This window comes from Thunnus thynnus, chromosome 10 (genome assembly GCF_963924715.1).
Source record: "Thunnus thynnus chromosome 10, fThuThy2.1, whole genome shotgun sequence".
In the NCBI taxonomy this organism is placed as follows: domain Eukaryota; kingdom Metazoa; phylum Chordata; class Actinopteri; order Scombriformes; family Scombridae; genus Thunnus; species Thunnus thynnus.
In genome coordinates, this window is record NC_089526.1 from 19,431,019 (window position 1) to 19,455,142 (window position 24,124).

Below are 24,124 nucleotides of genomic sequence, written 5' to 3' on the forward strand. Positions count from 1 at the left end.
CATATGCACATTCAGTCTTAATGGCTTTTAATTATAAGCATGTCCTGGATAGTTGTTAACATGGTTTTTGTGCAAATGATACACAGTAAACAGGGTTAGAAACTCCTCTTTTGTTCTTCTTTTGACAACATAACAGAATACAAATAAACCCACAAGGAACTTTTTTTCCCGTATTGTATTAAGTTAAAACATCGAAACTCCAGTTTATTCTCCAGAGAGAGAATTAGTCCAGTTTTTCTCACAAAGTGCTTTCTTAACAATGAGGTTTGGTGACATTTGAGGATTTCTGAGTCCTCTTGTTTTCTGTTTTTTCAGATATTGTTTAAGCACAGATGATTCAAATGTTAGGCCCCTATGTGAGACTGTCAGGGTCTTGGTATTCAGGTTGAAAAGTAGCAAATGACATTTCTGTGATTGTTTTATAATGTTTATGATTTTAATGTTAACGGTTCTAAATATTATGACATTTACTGAATGCATTTCCACTAGATGGAGCTGTTGGGTTGCGAAAAGAACAGCTGAGCCTAAAAGGCAACTTACACCAAAGTTTCACTGTTCTCAGAACAGGTGTAGGTGTTAGATGTATTTCTGTCTACAACCTCAGATATAGATCAATCAATGATCAATAATCTATGACATCAGTTAAAATCCTGTGGAAATAAGTGTTTCTTCCCACAACACCTGAATTGAAATTTAGTTGTTGTTTTTTTTTCATGTTTGAGAGTGAGAACACATTTCATTCATGATTCACTTGGTGGGTTATGAGAAAGCAGAATGATGAGGAATTGATATTGTTTTACAGACAAATTCATTAAGCCTGTTTGCAAAAAAAATAATCAGCTGATAACCATTAAACCTTCTGCTAATGAACAAGAAGATTCGCAAGAGGTTTTTATAAAAACTGATTAGACACTGTACAATATTGCATTAAATTTAAAATAAAATTAACATGTAAAATTAACAAAACTTATATCTTATTCCACAGGAATAAGGCAGTGATGGAGTCCATCAATGAAAGCTTACAATTAGCAGTTAAGAGAGCAAGTCCTGGAACCTTTGACAGTGTGGATAATAAGTCTCTCCACACATCTTGTTCGAGATTAATTCTGTTTTTTGTGCACAGTCACAAACAGAAGTACTGAAAGCACAACAGATCTGTCAAAATGCACTGTGATTACTCCACAGTTAAATGAAGTCTCATTCTATCTGTATAATTTTACAGCTATGAGTCATTGTGCAGTGCACTCAGCACCGGGCCAGAAGATGAGATCTTTAGTGGGTTATGCCAGTCCTCCAAGTGGTTCAGCATGTTAAGAGTCTGGAGCAGCTCTGGGTGGAGAGGGTTACCGTCTCATTTTCATGGATACTGTAGATGAATACACTGAAGACCATTAAGTTTTTTCATCAAGTATGTATAGCCATGTCACCTGCAAAAAAATAAACAAAAAATTGCCTGTTATTCCCCTTAGCAGACATGTCCTGACTCAGCTTAGATACCACGTCCTGCACTGTGTTGTTAGCAGATCTGCACAGCGTTACTGGTAAGTGTTGTTTACCTGATCTCTGGGTTCCGATTACGCAGGACCTGAGACAGCAGCTCAGAGGTTTGTTGGAAGCAGAGACTCAGCTCTTCAAGCTTCTGCTCCATGGAGAGGATACGCTGCTCCAGCTCCCGATAGGAGTTATTCCAATTGGCACTGAGGTCGCACATAATCATCTGCATCTGTTAAAATCAGCCACACAAAGCAAATGGAGAGATATTTGTATTTATGGGGGCAAAACACTAGGGGGTCAAACTAAATCCATAAATCTTTCTAATATTACTGTATGCTGTTCAATCACTTCTCAGTATAACTGTATGTTGTGTATGGATCTCTTTGCCAGACTTCAGAGGCGTTGCAACTTTATAGAGTTACTAACACACTTTGTTTCAATTTGCATGTGTGACAGTTTCAAGCTAACTCACTGGGGTATTTCTTGAAACAACTCCAAACAGATACAACCTTTAATACCCTCTTTGCAACTTTATTTAAAAATGGCAGCCAACAGCAACAAATCCAGTGACTTTTCAGGCAGACATTAATTTGGAGAGGGTTGCAGACTTCACTCAGACAGTCTGAAGTCCTTAATGCTCACTGGCTGTGGCTCAGCTGCATTCAGTCAGTAAGACAGAGCGGCACGGTCAATATAGTGCAGGACAGTCAGACTGAAACAGGTAACTCACTAATTGCAAAGTGACCGTGGTGTTTTCTACTTTTCACATTTACCAAGAGGCTACACTTGCACTGTGGAAAAAATAGGCTTGTTTTCCACATAAATCAATCAAGAAAAAAATGCATTTTAAAATGCACTTTAAATTACACATCAGTGCCTCTCACTGGGTAATGTCTTTATCTTGGGTTTATTCCACATGGAAAACTTTTCTGGGCCTATGAATTCCTGACACAAATGAATCCTGAGACATTTTATGGAGATTTTTTAACAAGCATTTAATGTGTCTGAACACCTAGTGATAAACAGCAGACTGTAAAATACTGCCTAATAGTCTGTAAGTAGTGAGTGTTTTTAAGGGGGATCTTTGTCATCAGATTTGGCATTTACCTTTCCAATGAAACATGTACAAAATATTCCAACGACAGCTATAGTTTACCTTAGGTAGGTCCACCATCTCATTGGCATAATCTCTCAATTTTCTCTGTTTGAGGCGTAAATGCCGAAATCTGTTGAGAAAAAGGTTTGATAGATCTCAGTTATGTGGAAGTATTTGAAACACAATGGCATTTTAATTACATTATTATCTTATTTATTTATTTACTGGGACCATGTACAGTGTTAAACATAAATGTCACCATTTGATGTACTGTACCAGAGTTAGCTTAAAGCAAATTTTCATCTTCAGTCCCTTCAGCAGGTCACAAATAAAACATATAACAGCACAATAAAAAACAGTACAAAGGAAAAAACACATACTACAAAATACAAATCTACACACAATAGCACATCATATACACCCACAATGTCAACTGGAAATTATATGCTCATCAAATTAAAGGCAAGATTATTTGCATTTATGAGAAGGCCATGAGATAAAATGTAAAGTCAGTGGTTACAGAGCAGAGTAGCTTTTAGCAGCCCTTTTAATTTGGTTGTAAACGTACTGATGGAGCTGCAGCTCTTCATGTCAGCAGGTAGGGCAATCCACTGAGTTGTGGCTTTCACAGAGAATGCTGACTGCCCAAATGCAGTACGACAAAATGGTATGGTACAATCTTGTACAGAGGACATTCTGGAGGATCTAATTGAATTTATTGAGCAAGTGTACACAAAGTCACGTAGTAGAGGAGGGCCAAACCATTTGATATTTTATAAACCAGGCACAAATTTGAAAATAATCTAAATTTATCAAAGCTCAGTAAATTTTATTTCTCCAGTACACCGTGATAGAAATACATTGGCTTTTTGTCTGGAGTTTTTTTTAGAGAGAGGTCTTATGGCTGTTTCTCCAGCCTGTCCCCAACATGTAATGCAATAAGACATATGGGAAAGAATCATAGCATGCATTATTATCTTGCCTGCATAAAGTTGTACTTTATAGTTTTAACCATTTTTTAACATGTTTCTTAAAGTTCAAATTTGGATCCAGTGTCACACCAAGATATTTAAAATCAGTGACTATGTCAATCCTTTCACCTTTGATGAGAATATCAACTTTAGGAGGTTGTCCCATGGTTTTAGAGAAAAACATACCTTTTGTCTTGTTTACATTAAGACTCAGACATAAATTGATCAAGCCAATGTGTGATCCTTTCCAACACAATTGTCCATTTAGCAGCTGCTAACTCAGCTGTTTTTGCATGTGCGTAGACAACAGTGTCATCTGCATACATTTGCAGTTCTACATCATGACACTGTTGAGGGAGATCATTAATATGTAGGCTAAATAACAGGGGACCTAACACTGACCCTTGTGGAATACCCACTGTGCACTTCATGTTACTGGACAGTGTGTCACAAACTTTAACACATTGTATCCTATTAGATAAATGTGAAGACATCCATGCCAACGTTCTAGATGAGAAGTTACATTTAGAGAGTTTCAATATTAAAACATCATGATTGATTGTGTCAAATGCTTTATGCACCAACTACTCCTGCTTTATCAAGTCTTGATTTAATTTGCTCTATTAAGTACAAGGTAGCAGTTTTGGTGGAATGATTTCCTCTAAAGACAAATTGCATACAATGTAGACCAAAATTGCTTGTATTAAGAAATGTTGTTCAATGACAACTTTCTCAGCAACCTTAGAGAGTATTGGCAGTATACTTGTTGGTCTGTAGTTACTGGCTTCAAGGTGGTCTCCAGATTTAAAAGTAGGCGTCACAATGGTGCATTTCCAGTCATCAGGAAAGGAGCTTTAGTTAATTAAACGAGCAATGGGAGAAGTTAAAATATCTTTGTGTGATTTAACAAACATGGTGTCAAATTGGAAAGCATCTCTACTTTTGGAGCTTTTTAAAGAGCTGATGAATTTGTTTACTTGTAACTCTTTAGGCTCCACCAGCTTGAAAACTTGGCCTGTAGCATCTATAGGAACAATATCCAGTTTCCTTTTCGTAAATGTTTTTCCTAGCTCATATACAGGCTCAAGAAAATAATTGTTAAAGACAGCAACAGCAAGATGATCCTCAATTAGCTTTCCCTGTACTTTGAGTTTAAAATCTCCCAAGAATTTAGGATCCCTCCTTGTGAGATTATCAATGTTTTTCCATACCAATTTAATGTTGCCTTTTGCCTCATTCAATATGTTGAGACAAAAACTAAATTTAGCTTCTCTTAGCTCTTGGATAACTTTGTTCCTTAAACCTTTATAAATCAGCATGTCAGTGTCTCTTCTAGTTTTAATTGCCTTCCTTAGTGCAGCATCTCTATATTTCATTAGTTTCCACAAATTTTCATTAAACCAAAGTAAATTGTTTTCACTTTTAGATTTTATCTGTAGCCTCACATTGAATCTGAGTTGATTCTGTGAGTAAAAGTATCACAGCCATAGTTCAGATCATCAGAGGACAGTACATCATCCCAGTTCAAGCTATTAATTTCACTGACAAATTCTTCTTGCTTAGCTCTGGGTATGCACTGAAGGATCATTGTCTTAGTTGCTGTGGTCCTAAATCTATTTTTAGTCAGTTTTCTTGCACATACAGTTAGGTTATGATCTGATAAGCCAGTGATTTAATTATAAGTTCTAGTTATTCTTTCTGGCTTGTTAGTAAATATCAGACCAATTTGTGTGCTGGAGCATTTTGCAATCTTAGTTGGGCCTTTTACTAGTTGTTAAAACGAATGTTATGCTGAGACACAGAAAGGGTTACAGATCACAGTAATTCAATGTACTGATGCAAGACTATCTGACAAAAAAAAGCAATATAATGTTAGTATGTTTAGAATTCAGGGTTTAAATCATCACTAATAATTCTGAAGTTGTGATTGTATTTCAAGAAGCTTCTTGATATGTAAACGTGGAAAGGGCTACATTTTGATTGATTTTGATTAGATGGATGAAACCAGAAGTACCACCAAAAAAGAAATACAGAAACCAATATAGCAATCAAGCAGCCAGTCTCTGAAGACACGACAAGCATCACAGAGATGGACATAGCACAGCATGGCCTGATTATGGTCTGCTGTTCTCCTGCTCTAACTTTTCACTGTGTATTTATTAATAGTGGTTCTGCCTGGTGTAAAGCAGGAAGTACAATCCCTCCACCCATGCTAACACACATGCACTCATAATCCTGTTGTCAGGATAATGAACCATACAATCACACTTCTGGACTTCCTGTCTTGTGCAATCCACTTGTTCTTGGAAGAGGAGCTCAATAAAAGAAACAAACAACTCAAATGGAAAAATGTGCAGAACGTATAAAGATGGCTCTTCTTTGTAATGGTTTCCATGTTCTCTTTCTTGATGGGTGTCTCAGAACAAGATATGTTGTGGATTACTGTCAAATTATACTGTAATTAGTTAAAAAAGGAGGGTGGGGGGTCATTTAATCAGTTATTTATCAGCAAGAACTTTGCCTAGAATGCTGTATAATAAAAGGGTGGACCCTTGTTCACACATGCCCTGCCCACATAGAAGAGGCAAACAACTCTAATTAGTCATCTAAATTAACCATTAAAAATTGTGACTCTGTGGTTAAGCATGTTGACACTAAGTTAATGACTCGTAAAATACACATGTAAGGCACAAAGACCACCTCCCACTTTTACATCCCTTGTCCAGACACAAATGTACAGACATCCTGCCTGAAGGTATCATTTTGCGATACAGTAACTTACACTCTGATGGCTTCCAGAAGGCATCGCTGGTGTCTTCGGTGCTCACTGCGGTTGCCCTTTGTGAGGTTTGTGCGGTGCAGGAGCCAGCACTCCCTAAGCACATTAGCAGCAGCGTGGCGGATCTGATACAGAAGCATAAAAAAATAAACAATCAAACAAACATGGAGGTTCCAAGAACAGAAGCGTGGTGATAAGACCATCAAGATAAAGTCAATCAAACTTGCAAGCTTGACTGAGAAAACCACCAATTTATCATATTTTTTAGACAGAATCCGGTTCATATCAATCATTTTAGATCAGGAAGTTAAAAAAAGTTGTCATCCAAGCCAGCTGATTAAATCTTGATAGTCTTTCCTGTTCTGCCCTTTTGCTCTATGAAACTGATTTCAGATAAAACTGAACTATGAAGGTCTTACTTTTGAGAGCTTTACATACATGAATTCAGAGAACAGGCCCTACTGACTGGAACTGGGGTTTGGACATTCCAGGATTTCTCCAGAAATCACCTTTTTGCTCTTTTCTCTTTGATTCTATTCATGTCTGTTTGTCTTCCTGCCCAAATCACTGTAACTGCCCTGTGATGATGTCACTCTGGCCCTGTTGTGAGGGTTATTAATAGAGGCTGTCAGTGTCTGCATCCAGATGTCTTCCCTTGTTCCCATCAGCGTAAATCTGGACTGCACCAGATAGCTCAGAAGGATGCACGCACACACACACACAAAAACACACACGCAGACCAAAACAACCATGAGCAAGACGAGAAGATGCACCTAGTGACAGGATGCAGCCACCAGAAGAAAGGAAATGGTTGTATCCTCCAAAGCGTGCACCTTCTGCAGACAGGCACTGCTTTACAGTGTGGTGAGAAGCTGTAACACTGCATACGAAGCACAAATTGAATCTAAGATTGTGGGAAACTCTGTCAGTCATTACACATTTATGTTTATTCTTTATTATATTTTATGGCAATGTTTCTTTTGAATCTCTTATTTATCAGGCACCCCCTTCTTCACATCAATAAGTAAACACTTAAATCCTGTCTAATCCTGCAAAAAGAGTGACTCCTCTGCAAGCCACTTACACACCTACATACATGTTAGCTCAACCAGTTTCCTGCCCAGTGCTGCACCGTCCTGAACTGACACAAGTTTCTTTCCTGACAGAGATAAGATTATTTCCTTTGTTTGACGCCTTGAAAAGGCTGTAAAGAGGTTGGCAGACCTCATCTACCTACTCTTTTCCCACACTATCCTGTCCTCTGTGGCTCTTATTTAAAGAACAACATAATTATAAAAAGACTGAAAAACCAAAACATTCCTGTGACATGGAAAGTATAGTGACGCTTCCATCCTGACAGCTCTATCTGCTTTATCATCTTTCTTGTTTGTCTTGCTACTCTGTAGTAACCTCTGATGGATGGAAGTGTAGTAGACTGTTTAGTAAATGTGTAGGAAGTTTATAGGAAGTTTATTTGACTGTAAGACCAAGGTTATCACAAAATTCAGCAAAAATAAAGTCACAATTTTCAGCTTGTACCGTTCCCATTAGACAACTTTCCTATGTAGAAACTGTACTTAAAATATCTATGTATTATACCTGTTTATTAGACATTTTAATTTATATTTGTATGTATTTTTAAAAGATAAATCTTCCAGGGGCTTAAGCTGCAATTTTGCATTTTCTTCTTCCATATTGGTGGCTGATGGCGGTGGTTATGATTAGAAGGGATGATGTTGGCTGGATGTACACCAGCTGTAACTGATGTACATTGTTTTATGTGAGATTGTGTGTTGTGTTTTAACATATGTTTTACATATTTTCCCTATTTGTTTTATGTATTTTATCATGTTTTATGTTCAGGTCTGTGTGTGTTCTGTGTTTCACTTGAAAGTGTCACATGACAACACTTACCCCAAGATGATTTTTTAGGTAGGGGCCAATATCTGACCTGTATGGAGCTGTTATAGTAAAATATTAACATTTATAAATAGAGGCCTCAAATAGTCAGCCCAATTCTAAGCTCATTAAAAAAGCCTCTGAATTATGCTTGTTTTCTTTTTAGAGGTCCATACCAGAGTCTAAAAAAATTTGGCCCTTTTAGTATGAATAAAATATTCTACATAACTGCCAACTTTTTTCCAAAGCAAACAAAAGTGTCTTCATTTTTTTTATTGAATTACTTCATTGTCGTCTGGCAATGCAGCACAGATTTTTCAAATCATCCTGCACTTTCAACAGCATTACCAAACAATGTTCCAGTGACTTTGAAAACAACAAACACAGACATAGTGTTGATGGATTATCTAATTTAAAGAAGTTTCAAGTCTCTGCATAGTGATTTTCATACAATTGGATAAATAGAAACAAATAGCTGCCTAGAAAGAAGGAAAGGTACATTCAGAAATCTAAAATACCACAGCACATGTTGAAAGCAAGTTCTCAGTAATGTAAAGAGTATGCATATTTTTTGTAGTAAATGGGCCAAAACATGCACAAAAAAAGCCTAGTATGGTCTTTAAAGTGACACTTTGACTGTCAGTATGATGTTAAGGATTCAAAACAACTCCTCCATATACCTGATGAAGAAAACCACGAAACTGTTGCAAAGAATAAACCACAAAGTGTGTATGTTTCGTAGTTTTTTTTTTCATATTCCAGAGTTTTTATAAAATAAACTATAACATTACAGAATACTTTGCTGAATAACGGAGTGTATTGCTCTTACCCTTTTTGAGATCTGGATGTCCAGCATGAAGAAATGCACATGTTTCTCTCCTTTGTTCAACGCCAGCTTCTTAGTAACAACTGCTACCAGCATGGCAGTGCAGGCTACTCCCTAAAATCCAACACACAAACACATACAGCTGTTGGCATGGTTACTGATATATTCACCATCTGCCTGTCATCTCAACAGATTCTCACAGATCATGTAAGCGTTAAAGATTGATCCTGAATACTGAAGTGAGCTCAACAAGACAGAACTGATGTTAACTTAACTTGTTTTTACAATCTGATTTTGTCTCACTCCTAAATCTAGCAGTATGTCTTGTGCCTTTTGCTCCACCATTCCCCCTATGGGAAAGCACTTATTCAGAAAACTGAATGTTGATCTTCATACCTCATATGGTTTTGTCCAATAAATCAAAGTTATATTTATAGAGGGCCAATGGTTAAAAACAAGCCTTTGTGGCACAGCTATAATAGTGTGGATTTCCTCTGAGAATAGATTTGTGCTATTGCTGGACAGCAAACTAGAGTGATGGTGAAGACTCAGATTGGCCCACAGAGCGAATTACATCCACATAGTCACAAAAATACACACGTCACAGGACACACGTACAAAACACTGCACTGATCCCATGTCCACCACAAAATATTGATTAAAGATAACCAGTTTTTTACCTGTTTTCCTCTTTTCATCTTGCATTCGAAACAGAGAGAAAGAAGGAGAGAGTAAGTACAAGCATGAGCATAAGAGAGCTAGCACCCATTTGACAGAGTTTTAAAAGATATATTTATCTTTCATTCCAACCAGCCTCAAAATATCTATCATTACACCGTCTGTGAAACCTGGGAAGTACACACTCTTTCCTTGGATTCCTCTGTACAGTGTTGTCAGGGGTTGACAACACCAAACAGTGTTGTCAACCCCTGAACACAGCTGCAAATTGAGTTATGGCTGGCTCAGGCTGAGCAGAAGAAGTGCTGACCATGGAGGCTTTCAGCCATATTACAGGTGTGAGCATCACTCCATTCACTGGCTCCCACAACTGCCCTGATGGGAGTAGGAATTTTATTTTTTTCCAAATCATGGGCACAGGTTGGCACACCCTCCTGTTGTAGCGGTGCCAAAGGCAATAAACCACCTAAAAATGGATATGGTGGAAAGTTTTCCCATATAAGGGGAGAAGCTTATAAAAACAAGGGAGATGGAGAAATAGAGGAGGAAAAGGTTGTTTTCCACTCTGTCACAGAGGTGTCTAAACCGGACTTGTGCCCACATCCAGCACTGTGGCAGTGACTCTTATCTGCTTGTACCAGAAATTAACAGAGCAGAGGTGAGGTAGTGAACCAAAGTCTATTGCCTATTCAAACATGCAGCCACTCCTTGACTCTTGGGTCTTGACTTACTGTTTATCTTACTTCACTGTAACTTTTGTGTTTTATATAAAGTATAATTTCCCCATTCCTTTAACCCTTTATCTCTCAGTCTGACAGTTTGAACTTTAGGCCCAAGTAAGCAACTCGTCAAGCTCTGAGGTACTTTCTCTCTCTACTTACATTCCTTACTTTTAATCTATGAATTGCAATGCAAAATTTAACTACCAATGTCTACATTTCATGATGTCTCCACAACCGAACGAAGAGAGAAGTCAGTGAGCACAGCAAAACAATGTCATCACTCAGCAGAAACATCACTCTCCATACAGATGTTTTGTGTGGCCTGCAGAGCACCCTCAGTATGCTGACAGTTTCCCTCCCTGTCCGGCTTTCCTTCACATCTTTTCGTGTGGTGTGAAAGAGTGCCTGGTACCGCTACGTTCCTGCAGGAGCACCGTGCCTCAATTTACAGCTGTGATCTTAATCACACAAACACAGGGGAATGAAGGCATTCAAGTCTGTCAGCACAGTTAGGTTGTACAGCCAGGCAAAGGGGTCTAATGTGTCCAAGATAACTACAATGCAAAAGGCATGGGAGAGAAGTGAACCAAATTGAACTGACCTGAAATTAAATGGGAAAAATTAAATAGGAAAATAGGGGAATAGTTGCTGGATTGGAACGTAACGGAAATGGAAAGGGATGAAACAAACCAGAAAGGAAGATGGAACTGAATAGATAAGAACTAAATAACACAGAACAGATTGCAATAAAATAGAACAAATCAGAACCGAATATAATGGGATGGAAGAGAAGGGACCAGAGTGGAACAGAACAGAACAGAGTGAAATAGAACAGAATGGAACAAAGTGGAATTAAATTGGGTAAAGCAGAACAGAATATGAGTTAATAGAGCAGATCTGCATGGAATGGAATAGAATAGAAGACAGGGAAAATGAATAAAAGGAAAGGTAGGGAGAAATTAAATCTTCACAGAAAGGAACACAAAAGAACAAAATGAAATGAAAATGTTATGAACAGCAAGAGAACATGTTGTGTAGTTCACACTGAGAAATATTAGGTGGTTTGATTGGGAACAAATACAGAAGTGAAACAGAGATATGACATTGTCCATTTTTAGCGCTTATGGAGTCAAGCATTAAATGTCTTTTGTATTAAAAACACTTATGCTGTGCTGTCTATATAATTCTCTGATAAGAAGCGAAAACAACCACTTGAAACTGAAATAACATTTCACACAAGTATTATGTGTTTTATATACTTCGCAGACATGCACAGAAGTGATCAGTTTAGTTTTCTCAACAAGAAACCCAACCTATAATTACCATGACTCCAGTGAAGAGACACACTGCCTTGCCACAGCAGGTTTTGGGTGCCTCGTCCCCATAGCCCACTGTGAGGAAGGTGATGGCTATGAGCCACAGCGCCTTTTCCATGTGGCCTGTCGATGCTTGGATCTGCCTGCAGGGGAGAGAAAGCAGGACTGAGCCTTTGAAACAAAACGCTTTCAATACATTCTTATTGATCCCCATGTAGAAATGGACAAAGGCGGAAGTACAATCCACATTCTTACCGCAGTGTTAACCATAACCTTACCCAAACTGAATTTTTTGATTTATTTTTATTTGTATGCTTAGCTGAATACAAATTTCAAATTTTTGCATCTTAATTTTACCTGTTGTGCACTGACTTATAAAGACTCTCCTACGCTAGTGTCACAGTCACATGGTTGTCATTTGTCCTATTGATTGGTTGCCAAACGTCAGGAAGGTTGGTCTTATCTAATATGAACCTGTCAGGGGGCAGATGCCAGAGAGAGAAAGAGAGAGGAGAGAGTAGGAAATGAAATTTCCTAGACAAGAAAGTTGGAAAGTTGGAAAACAAGGAAAGTGAGGAACTCCAGGACAGTCATGGGCAACAAATAATAACCCTCATCCCTGAGGTATTTTGGTTTAGTTTCTTTTTGCATTCATATGTTAACCTAAATGAACTGATGGTGACACAAGTAGTCGCAGTGCCTGATCCCACCACCCAATCAAGGGCAGCAACGCCACCGGAGACAAGACAAACTCAATGAGGTTCAGGTATGACACACATTGTTCTAATTCGAATCAGTGGAAAGGTTGGTAAACTTGATGTGTTTTCCCAATGGTTCTGTTTCTTTTCACACAGAAAAAAATCAAGTGTACCAAAATCCATCACAAAAAGCAATGTTGTGTCTGGGGCAGGAGCAAGAACGTAAACACAGGAAGAAGGTCCCAAAAAAGGTCCAGACTGAGACCACTAACTGAAAGGGTCTCGGTGTGGTTGTATTGGTCCGAAACAGAGTATGATTGCTGTGTTCAGATCTGCCCAAACAAATTGTACTAAGAGAGAAAACGAATTAGAGTCCAATTAGACTGGACAAAATGCAGATTTGAAAATACCCTTAGGCTTCGGCAATCACAGGCACTCATATTTGTTGTGGCCTGTTAGTAGTTTGCATAGCTACAAGGTTTAGTGTTAATTAAGTTCCCTAGATGTAAAAACAATAATTTCTCAAGTAAAACTTGTGCCGTGACACTAGCAATTCATCGGAATAACTCTAAGTAATTGGAAGTGTATAAATTGAACTGGCTTGAACCCCTTTGGATCCATAATTCTGTGTCTTAGAAACAGCAACAAACATAACAACCATTTCCTGTGCACAGTAATTCTTATGAGTTTGATAAAGGTGTGATCTGTTAATGTGTTATCAGTGCTGATGCTCCACAGTACAGTACAGGACATGGGTACCAATGCAAACTTGTAAGACATTTAAGAGTCTACTGCACACTTGGCAGAAACCACACAAAGAGGTCATTCAGTGTGTGTCATTCATCTGTCTTCTGGATGTGGTAATCCAGTTACAACTAACATAAAAATGGCTGTTGAAGCAGTTCAGTGTGAAAAGGTTTGGTGGTCTTATCAGCCTTCAGTCATAAGCTCTTTTATTACTTTTGACAAATCAAAACATACAAAGCCGAGACATGTGAAACCTCCCATTAAGGTTCAAATGAGCAAATGATCTCACAGTGTTCAAACAGCCAAACAGATTGTAGAGGATCAGGTTGACGTTTAGTTGGCTCATGTTAAAGAGCAATTTGTTAGAGTAACAAAATCAAGAATGATGATTATCAAATCAATTGGAAATCCATTCTGAATAGGAAAGTCAAATTGACCATCAAGGTTTGAGGAGGAATGTTAAACTACCGAGGCCTTTTGTTTTTTTTGTTTTAATGTGCAAGTGTGTGTTGGGGACGTGGAAGTTTGGGGGAAGGTGCTATAGTAACAAACAGAGTTGTAGTGTATATGTGTGTGTGTGTGTGTGTGTGTATGTGTGTGTGTGTGTGTGTGTGTGTGTTACTTTCCTAATAGCGAGTAAGAGTGAAAGCAGTAAAACATCAATCATTTGTGTTAATTAAAATAACTTAAATCTTGCAGGTTCTTTCATTTGTGATGAATACAGTATGTAATTATGACAAATGATTGTTTACCGTATAATTTTAGGACTCTGCAACACCATTCAGAAACATTTTTGTCTGTTTTTTTTTCAGAAATCAAGATTTCAAAGATCTTTTCACTGTTTTGCACAGAAGCCTTCAATGACTGAAATCCTGACAAGTCTTCCATTGAAAGAGAAATAAAAACCTGGAATTTGGAAAGCAAACAACTTGCATTCTTTCACGGTTACTTTTTCTGTGTGTCAATATGTGTTGAGCAGGAATGACTCGCATAAAAGGTACAAACACTGGTCTGATATTTCATTTGCAATTCATTTGCAATTTAAAGTTGAGCTTTTAAAAACAAATGTACTCTATTCTATTGTTCTGCTTACAAGTCTGAAAGAAAAATGTACCCATGTTGTATATTTACACATATTATATTTAAGAGGGGAATAGTTCGACATTTTGGGAAAGACGATAAGAAGTTTGATACCACTCTCGTATCTGTGCACTATCTATAATGCTACAACCAGCATTTGTTTGAACCAGTGAGGAGAACTGTACTGCTAAAAGCTACTGATTCAACAATGTGACTGTTAGCGACATTGGTGATTCAGTATTGTCAGCTGAGTTTCAAGATTTGTTTGTATGTACTGAACATCTCTACATCTCTCATGAAGTAGGTCAGCACATAACCAGCCATGAAACCACAACGTTTAGTTTTTACACTTCACTTTTAGCACAGATTAAACAAACAAGATACAATGTGTTAATTGAGCTTTAGAGGTGCTACTAAACTCAATGGATTTTATTGCCTTTGGACAGAGCCAGACTATTCCTTTAAGAATACTGTCCACTTTCTTCTGTAGCATTTTTTATGAATTACCGTATGATTCAGGGTAGGTTGTTTATTATTTCTCATTAATAGCCTACAATTCCAATTTTTGATGGATGTCCATCATAATATCAACAGTCATTCTCCAAGGTTGGTGTTCATTTGTCTCTTATTTGTGAACATGTTGTAATTACACAGTATACAGGGGGATACATTTGCTACTGTACCTCTCACACAGAGTTAGCATCCAGGACGCAGTGAGCCAGAAGAGGAGGATGAAGGCCAGCAGTGTGCGTGCTGGGTATTTGTTCATCAGTACCTTGAGAACAAAGCGGAAGGTAAAGTTGATGTTGTTGAGTGAGCCGATACTCCTGTAGGAGGCACTCAGCAGCACTTTGCTGTGCAGCAGGACGGCTCTGTGCACCAAGTACAAGCGGAGGAACATCAGCACTGATAACAGCAGCTCTATGTCCATCAGGGCATGAACATGGCGGTTGGAATCAGAGAGCAGAGCTGAGGAAGAGGAGTTGACAGGGGGGCCCACCTCCCAGTATGTGCCAACAGGATGGATGGCGCAGACCAACAGCTCAAGAGTGATCACAAGAACCCTGTGGCTGGTCATGGCAATACGCCAGTCCACCTGGTTGTGGTCAATGATGAACAGCTGAAAGACAGAGAGCGAGGGCAGAAGATAAACATTGTGAAAGAACTGTATGAGATGGAGAATAGGGAAAATACAGACACACCTTAAAAGACATAATGTTTGGAAAGTATTATATCTAAATTATCTTTATAAGGATGTGGAGTTGTACGGGATATATCCTCTTTTATTTGGTTATCCAAATAACCAAATTCCACTTTGTTCCATTCAAGTAAATATCTTACATAAAGAACACATAATATGACTTCAATTCAAACTGTTCTGCAATAGTTATAATAATATTCATTTATATATTTTATTACTTTAGAGTAAACAGATTTAATAATTTGGTCTGGACAATTTTTAGTTTGACAAAAATGTAAAAAACCTAAATTTATTCTCATTATGTGGCATTTTAGGATATGCATATTTGTGTGTGTGTGTGTGCATGTGTAAATGTGCTTTCTATCACAAGCAGCAATGTCAAAAATGCTAATAGATAGTTCTCTGTAGTACACCATGCTTGTAAATGGCTGTGGTGAAGAGAAATGTTCTTAAAACCTCTGTAGATATGAAACTGCAGATATCCAACTGAGACGGAAACTGGGGGATGCTTGTATGTGTCGTTCACATGTAAGGAAGTGAGAATACATGTTCATCTCCTTCTGACTATAAAGCTTTATCATACCTGAAGCAGTTAAAAAAGCAAAGCATAACTTTCTCCTCTTCTATTTGTTAAAAAAAAAACATTTCCTTTCTCCACTGAAGCTGGAAGCACCTCAATGTTCTTGGCATGATTTAGTTTGTCACCTCTGACACTAAAGAATTAAAGTTCCACTGCCTGTGTGTTAGTCTCCACCCTAAACCTGCCCTTTCTTATCTACTCTGAACACTTGCATGGACCCCTCCTTGTATCAGACACACAGTACTTGCACTCAAACTAAAAACATTGTAGGTGAGAGTATTAAGTCAGCATCCCAACCAAAAAACAGCATGGGAAACCATGAGAACTACAATATAGTTCAAGGTTTACTGCTACTATGCACACAGTACTTTCTGCACTTGTTGTTCATACTGCACTTAATTGAATATGCATGCTGTGAATGTGGAAGAGGGCAGATGAAAGAATGTTTACTCTGTTCAATTTCAACCAAATCCCTTCATGTATATTGAATTCACACACAACGGCAGCGAGCCATGTGGATTGGAAAAATTTTGCAGCTGCAACATCATGCATGCCTGTGTGGGCCAGGGTTTTCGTCCAGGGTTTTTTACGCACACAGCAAATATAACACAGATAATCAGTGTTGAGGCTGCCATTGATGGGCTCAGGGCTCCTTCTAAAACAATTGCTCTCAAGTACCTCTAACACAGTATAATTTCAACCAAGCTGATTTGGAAAAAAGCATTACTGGTATAAAATGTACAATGCACAAAAATAAGGCAAGTCGCACACCACACCACTGTTAGGGCATCCAAATTACATACTCACACACACCACATCACTGTTAGGGCATCCAAATTGTTGGAAACAAAGGGGAAAAGGCATACTCACCCTGATGTCCTTATAATGGAAAGCTATAATGAGGATCAGGAGACACCCAGTGGACAGGCTGATGGAACAGTTGATGAATAAGGCAATGTTTGAGCCCTGGGAAGGAAATGGAGACATGGGAGATAAGGCATAAAAGGAGGGCTTTCCGTAACAGCCAAGATTTTATTTCTTTCCATTAATGTTCTCCATTATCGCAGTTTTATGAAATAGCTCCTGAATTGTTGGGTCTGGGTGGAAAGAGTACTAAAAATTACTCAAATAAAAACAGCCCACAATAACCATAGACTGCTACTTAGGATATGGTTATTGTAGTTGTTGTGTCCTGACTGTTACCACACTCATGTCATGTCAAACATTTAGCCCATCCCACATAGGATTTCACGGCAACACCATACCTTAAACTAAAAAAAAGGACATAAGACATGTTGAAACACATTTTTTAAAAACATCAGGCATTTCTTTTGTTTATGTGCAAAACATACAGTGTGCGCTGTATGGCAGTAGAAAGAAAAGAAATGCTACAAGTCTGAACTTCATCATGGTAAGGGGCTGTTTCCCTCATCTTCCAGGCTCTCTTCAATTAACTGGCTAACTTTAATGGTTTATATGTGAATAGTCAACTCAGTCTTTGTGGATTATCCGTGTTTAAATCTAATATCTGTTTTTATCTTTCTTAACATAATATTGTGTGGTTTTCAGTAAAAAGGACAATATAAAACAAAACACATTTTCTATTTTCTTGAGATTATTATTATTTATGATGAGATAAGAAAAACTTTTTGTCCATTTTTATCACAATTCAGAATGGCCATTTTCTCCGAGACATTGTGGATGAGCCAACAAACAGGAGTTGTTAGACTGCAAGCGGGACTTTATCCCTCACCAGCTTCCCACCCAGGAACACTGCCATTGTGCCAAACATTAAACAAGGGTCTCTTTGGTAGTGGTCACCATTGGTACAAATTTCAGTCAAATATCAAAACTACTTTAGTGCTATAATAATTAGTTGATGAATCACCGGCAATTTTGATAACTCTTTAAGACTTTCATTGATAAAAAATGCAAACATTCACCATTTTCACCTTATCAAATGTTAAGATTCGCTGCTGTTCACAGTTTATGTCACTGCAAATTGAATACTCCTGGGTTTTGGACAGTTGGTCAAACACCATGTTGTGACACTTCATAGACTAAATGATCATCAATTAATTGGAAAATAATTGGCAGATTGATCGATCATGAAAATAGTAGTTAGTTGCAGCCCTTCTACCTTGTATGCATATGGAGGATCAGATAGTATACAGATGGGGAATTATGTTATGATACATCTATGGAAAATGTATTTTATATATCTCTATCTTCTAGTGTGAATGTTCAAAATGATAAATCAATCAACTCTCTCCACCTCAGTGATGCTCTCAAAACTATGTTAATCATTTTCTTTATGGTAAAGGATTTGTCAGAGGTTCCCTTTCCATAAAAAGTGATTATAGCTAACTAGCTAATTTAATTAAATATCCTGTTGATTGTGTTGTAACAGCATAACTGTAGGCTATTCTGTCATTCTTGCCTTTCTAAAAGTAGCTTCATTAGAACTTTACAGTACTAAGAAAGTGGCCTAATGAAAGTGGAATTACTGACTTGTAATGTACTCCAAAAAAGTACATAAGAAGCCACTCAATTACAGTAACCAGAGTGCTTGTAATTAAATACTTTCCACTCATGAGACCTGACAGCTGGAGACACAGATACACACACTATGATGGTTTGCACCAAGTTGTCTGACATGTTTTCACAAACTGAATTAACAACTAAGCATAAGCCTCTGCCACGCCACCTTGGTCTCAGCAGGTTAAAGAGCACCTATACCTTTCGTTCATGCATCTCAATGCATCTAATGCAACGTCATTGGAAGTTTTTAACGGGAAGTGCAGTTTAATGTGGTTTACAGTTAAAAAGATAATTACAAACTTTCAAACTTGAGGAAACTTGAGCGTGTAGGTGGTATGGTGTGACGCCCGTTGGCATGGTACATCGTTTTCCACAGTTTCTCCCGTAGCATCCACATCATGTCTGTATTTCGTCAAGGGCTAATTAGGAGACTCCACAAAGGTTTAACATTTCACCACATTCCATAACAGAGAGTTCAACAACATGCTTGGAAACAGTAAATTCAAGCCCGGTGAGCCTAATTTGGGTTAACCTTAACACGGATTGTTTCTCATAGTCTTGGACGGACAGTGAACCACCATCACCAGGCCACCCAAGGCATTGCAAGGAAAAAATAAATAAATCAATCAATGAATCCAATGCAAAAGGTTTGTAAGTACTGCAATAAATAAATACTAGCCAAACCAATAATACATGCATCTGACTTTAGTTTTCTAATTTGGTTTGTTAGTCTATGTGGTTTCATTAGCTTTCATGTAGATTCTTGTGCTATAGGTCATGGAACTGGAGGTATCCTGAAAAAAAACGTCAGGATAGGCTTACAAATGTCATTGATAGTGATGCAGTCAGACAGGAAATGAGACATCACTTAAAATTCTGTTGTATGCTGATGAGTCAGATCCCCTGATGTTTAACTAGCTTCAGGTAGACATCGCACAGGACAGGTGTGGCTGATTAGCTATCAGGGAGGAACAAAAACTTGCCGATCACTTGCCCTCAAGACCACAAGAGTAGGATATCAGTTCACTGCACCCTGTAGAATGGGTTTTTCTGTCCTTTTCCCATTGTGACTCATTGTACTGCTGGTCTTCTATAGTTTTCTATAGATCAGCCCCGGATCAGATGTCTGTGATTAGAGCTAACCACTGCCCTACATAAATACTACATTGATCTGGTTCATGACCCAACAGTCTGCAGGTTTTCATTCCAACAAATCACCACAGCAGCTCATTTCAACAATTCCTGCTCTCTGGTTATGGATGTGTTAATCAGTGAAACCCAGATAACGTACACATTTGGGCCAGATCTGGGCCACTGCGGGTAATCACTGATCTGTTCCAGCAATGGAAACAGTTTGTGGGTGAGTTTCAGCTTTGGGTTGCTTATGGGCCAGATGTGGCCAATGCACTGCATGCTGGTTTTAGGATGACTTGCCATGTGAATCAAAAAGGCCAGATACAGTCCAAACAGCATACTGGTTTGTGGGTAAGTTTTGCCTATTTGAAGATGGGCCACATATAAGTGATACATGGCAAGACATTTTTGTTTTGAGGGCGAGTCGTGACCACATTAGAGCATGCTGTCAAAAAACCAAAAAAAACCCAATTTAAATCCCAGTCACTATACAGAAAATGTGGGCCACAACACAACAGCCTCATATCAATGTATAAAGACCTTTATTTTAACAAAAACTAAGAACACATAGCTACAATTCTACATGCTTAGGTGCTCTGAGGTTATAGGCTATTACTGTATGCTGATCCAATTTTAAATTTCCATTACTCTATTACTGAGGTGAAATGTGAAAGATTTATTGTTTTTAAACATTTAAAATATAAAAAGGAAGGAAAATGAATATACTTTTTTTGCTGAATTTTCAGAATTTTTAGATAATTGCAGTGGCGTGAGTCCAGGCAGAACACATCTGCGCTCTACAGGTGTTGATTTAGCTACTGAGAGGAACATAAAATGAATGACTCATAACTAGCGCTCAAGGAAATCGTCATCCATTATACATCGGCCCCTTTCATCCAACAATTTTCAGCTGTTGTCCTTGGCCAGAAGTTACTTTAAAACAACAAAACAAATAACACACAAAACAGGAGAAAGCAGGCATGAAGTAGCTGAACAGGGAATAAAAAGCAACGAGTGAGGTAAGTGACATCGAAAGTAGGAAATAGCAGTTAAAACATGACAACATACAGAAGACATAGGTGAAATGATCAAGACACAGCATGAAAAGGACAATGGAAACAAGTCCAAAAGATATTTTCCTCCTTGGTACAACAACGTCTTCCTGGTTAGTCTATCCCCAACATTTTCCTGATTTATGAATGTGCTAAGTGGCTGAGGTGCTAATCTGTTAAGTATTTTGTGTATTTAACAAGCATTGTGAGATTTAAATTTAGATTTAGATTTTTCCAGCAAAGGACGTATAGGAAATATATTCCGAAGATGGTAGCTTTTATGTTTATTGTCCAGGACCTCAAGAGCTTGTTTAAACACAGATTTTAAAGTTTTTGTAACTATATCAGTGGTTAAAAAAGGAGAGAGAGACCAAGTGGTTAAAAAGTATGCCATAAGTGAGAGAATCATGGATTAAAATAAATCTTATCAGATGTCAGATATTTGCAATTTATTTGCAAATAAACCAGAAGTTGTAATTTGGTTTTTGCCACAACATGCTTAACTTTTTGGAATGCAAACCTGCAGTCTTATCATCACACATAGTTGCAAACCAGAGTCAATGATAGAGAGAATCAAAGTTATCCACGCAACCCTCTGCTCAAATATCAGGGTACCCTCTTTCTAATATTGGACATCATACTCTGCTTTACAGTCCCAGTAGGTGAATCTCGTTTTGGATAGTAAAGTCATTCCAGACAGTCATCAGCGGCACAAAAGAGGACACGAGGTTGCATCCAGGTCAAAGTGCAAACTCCTGGCTTCCAGCACAGCCAAACTAAAGACATAGAGACTCTTAGACTGGCCATGCAAACACTCTAATTATACACTAAATGATGTGGAAAGATAGCCTGAAGTACTGCGAGCAATCTCGCTGTAGGGTAAGAGGTGAAATGTGGAAAAACTTTCCATAAATAGCCCTGTTTTCGTGCATAACCATGAAAAGGTATGCTTAAAATATAACTTTGTAGACTGGCGTTAACTTTGATAGGCCTACAAGTTAGGCAGCTCCAAAATACCCTGCAGCATACTTTAAAATGGTTTTCAAAATAACCAATAACACTTTAGTGCACTACTGGCCACTGCAAGGATGTTGTGTGTTGTTAAGACCCCATGTGACCAGCAGGGAAGGAAGATGTCACAACTCACACTCATGATTCGGACATCACATGAAGTTTAAAGATGCTGACAATGGTTATATAAACTACGGTTAAATCAGCAATGTAGCCTCTCCAAAATAATAAGCTTTAACTGCAGCAGAGAACACTTTTCCAGTGCATCAGCATTTCCATGGTACCGATGCCTGTTGTTAGGAATGGACAGACAACACCTGTTCTTGGTTCGTATTTATAAACTGGAATAGTAATGTCATACTTGTGCCAGTGCCGTTAATTTCACCACCACGTTTCCCAAGGTCCCACTCTCTGAATGCACCAGGGATATTTTTGAAGGTCAGAGCATATTTCCATAGGTTTCTCAAAAGATTGTAGCTGATGTGAGTCAGAAATGTGGGGCTCTTTGACATTGTAATCAATCACTGACTTCACAGCATGGAGGTGGTCTGATGTTTTGCCGCACGCATGAGAACTTTTTTCCACATGTGGAACTGGCGTGTGCTGTAGGAAGCCAGGGGGAGTTAATAATGTGTTGATTGTGTGGCCTGGCATTGTTATCCACTGAGATCTGCATGTTAATGCCATGAGGCTGTGCTACCAAATAGTGTGTCTGGAAATGGACTTACTAATCAGTAGGTCAGGGAGGTTCAAAGCCCAGGTGCAGATTCTGCTGAGCTTGTGCTGTCTGCTAATCAAGGAAGTTGTTATGACAACAAATAGAGACAGTTGTGTAAGAGTGTTTTTTATGCACTAATTGTGGTAAATTTAAGTGCTGAAATATGTCCTGAATAAAAGACTACATGGTTCAATATCAATCTATTGATTTCTATGCATCAGTTCTACACAGAGTCAATGAAACTCTCTGTTTTGACCATTTAACTGCAACATAAGGAATTGAAGAGGAGTTCAGAAGCTGTAGCAGCAAATCAGTTGCTGAAGCAACAAGGTGTTGCTTTTGTTTATTGTTTTATCATTCCATTAAGAGCACAGAATAGAGGCCGACATGACAATGTGTTAAACAACTACAATACAAAGTAAATTTAGGTAATGTTGGTGTTAAAGATTTGGCTGCATCCACTGCTGTGTAACTTTGCAGATGTAGGTTATAACTTAAATTCTTTGCAACATGCACAAGTTCACTAGCTCAAGTTTTGGTTTGATTCGTGATATTCCCAAAAGGCTTAATAATGACACTTATAGTGGAAACTGGTACATGGAGAATATACTGTAGGCTAAGGCTACAGCTCCAAAATGTCAACAAAAAATGTCACGTTTCAAACATTACCAGTCACTGGACAACACATATGGTTAATTTCTTAAACCTACCGGTTCATAAAAGGAGGGACATATCTCGGCGTGGATTATCATGAGCACTATCCCGAGCAGAGCGGTGCCCAAAGCCAACGCGCACAGTCGCTTTTTATCCTCTAATAAAAACTTTCTGTCCCGCAGTCTGTAGAGGTTGTCTCCCTCCATAGGAGTAATCCGCTTCCCGGGAAGTGTCAGCGGCACGGATACTTCTGCCGAGTCCCCGCCGTTTCGACTTATCAAGCCATCGCAATTTACACAATCCACTTTGGAGTCGCCGTGCATGCTGCAGTTTGTCAGCTCCATCTCCAGCGCGCACAGGAGACGGCGGTCGCCTGTCCCGCTCTCCCTGTCGTCGTTCTCCGCTGGCTTTTGCCTGTCCGGTGTCCCCTTTGCTTCCCTCCCGAGTTGGGGAAGGCATAGTCCGATGGGCGCACCGTGTACCAGGCCCGTCTCTCGTTTGTCGCTCATCGAAGTAGCGGGTTCACCAAAACACTTGGCCTCATAATACTACACCCTCACCTTAACACTCCTACCAACCGGCGCGGCGTGGTTACGCGCACTGATGCCATTTGCACACCGCAGCGCCATTTGTTATCTTATTTGCATTGGTTATTATTTTAGGATTGTGCGTCAGTCTGCCGCAGATGAATTCTTTGTGTGTGTGTGAGTGTGTGTGTGTATGTGTGTGTGTGTGTGTGTGTGTGTAGGCTGCTCATCTGATTATGCGTGATGCGCTCTCAAGGAATTGCTACGCCTACAGTATTTGCATTTAAGCTCCGGAACTTTTAAAAGACAAGTTACAAGACGTTATTAAACAAGAGGTTATTTTTCTTTCTTTATCCGGCTGAAGACTGGTCAGACAAAATGCTATTTTGTGAAAAGCCGC

General features: G+C 38.6%; 1 protein-coding gene across 2 annotated transcripts; it reads right to left on the reverse strand.

Moving 5' to 3' along the window:
- Positions 1 to 10: 10 nt before the first annotated feature.
- kcnn4 (potassium intermediate/small conductance calcium-activated channel, subfamily N, member 4) lies at positions 11 to 24,034 on the reverse strand. Of its 2 annotated transcripts, XM_067601892.1 has the most exons (10): positions 23,254 to 24,034; positions 16,958 to 17,053; positions 15,307 to 15,426; positions 14,990 to 15,081; positions 11,789 to 11,924; positions 9,069 to 9,179; positions 6,344 to 6,465; positions 2,651 to 2,720; positions 1,557 to 1,723; positions 11 to 1,427 (listed from the first exon to the last, which is right to left on the reverse strand). In XM_067601892.1, the coding sequence occupies exons 1-10, from the start codon at positions 23,704 to 23,706 to the stop codon at positions 1,424 to 1,426; spliced, it is 1,371 nt and encodes a 456-aa protein (XP_067457993.1). In that variant the 5' UTR covers positions 23,707 to 24,034; the 3' UTR covers positions 11 to 1,423. The 2 variants fall into 2 exon arrangements, with proteins under 2 accessions (XP_067457993.1, XP_067457991.1); XM_067601890.1 differs by having other exon boundaries at positions 14,990 to 15,426.
- Between the last annotated feature and the right edge of the window lie 90 nt (positions 24,035 to 24,124).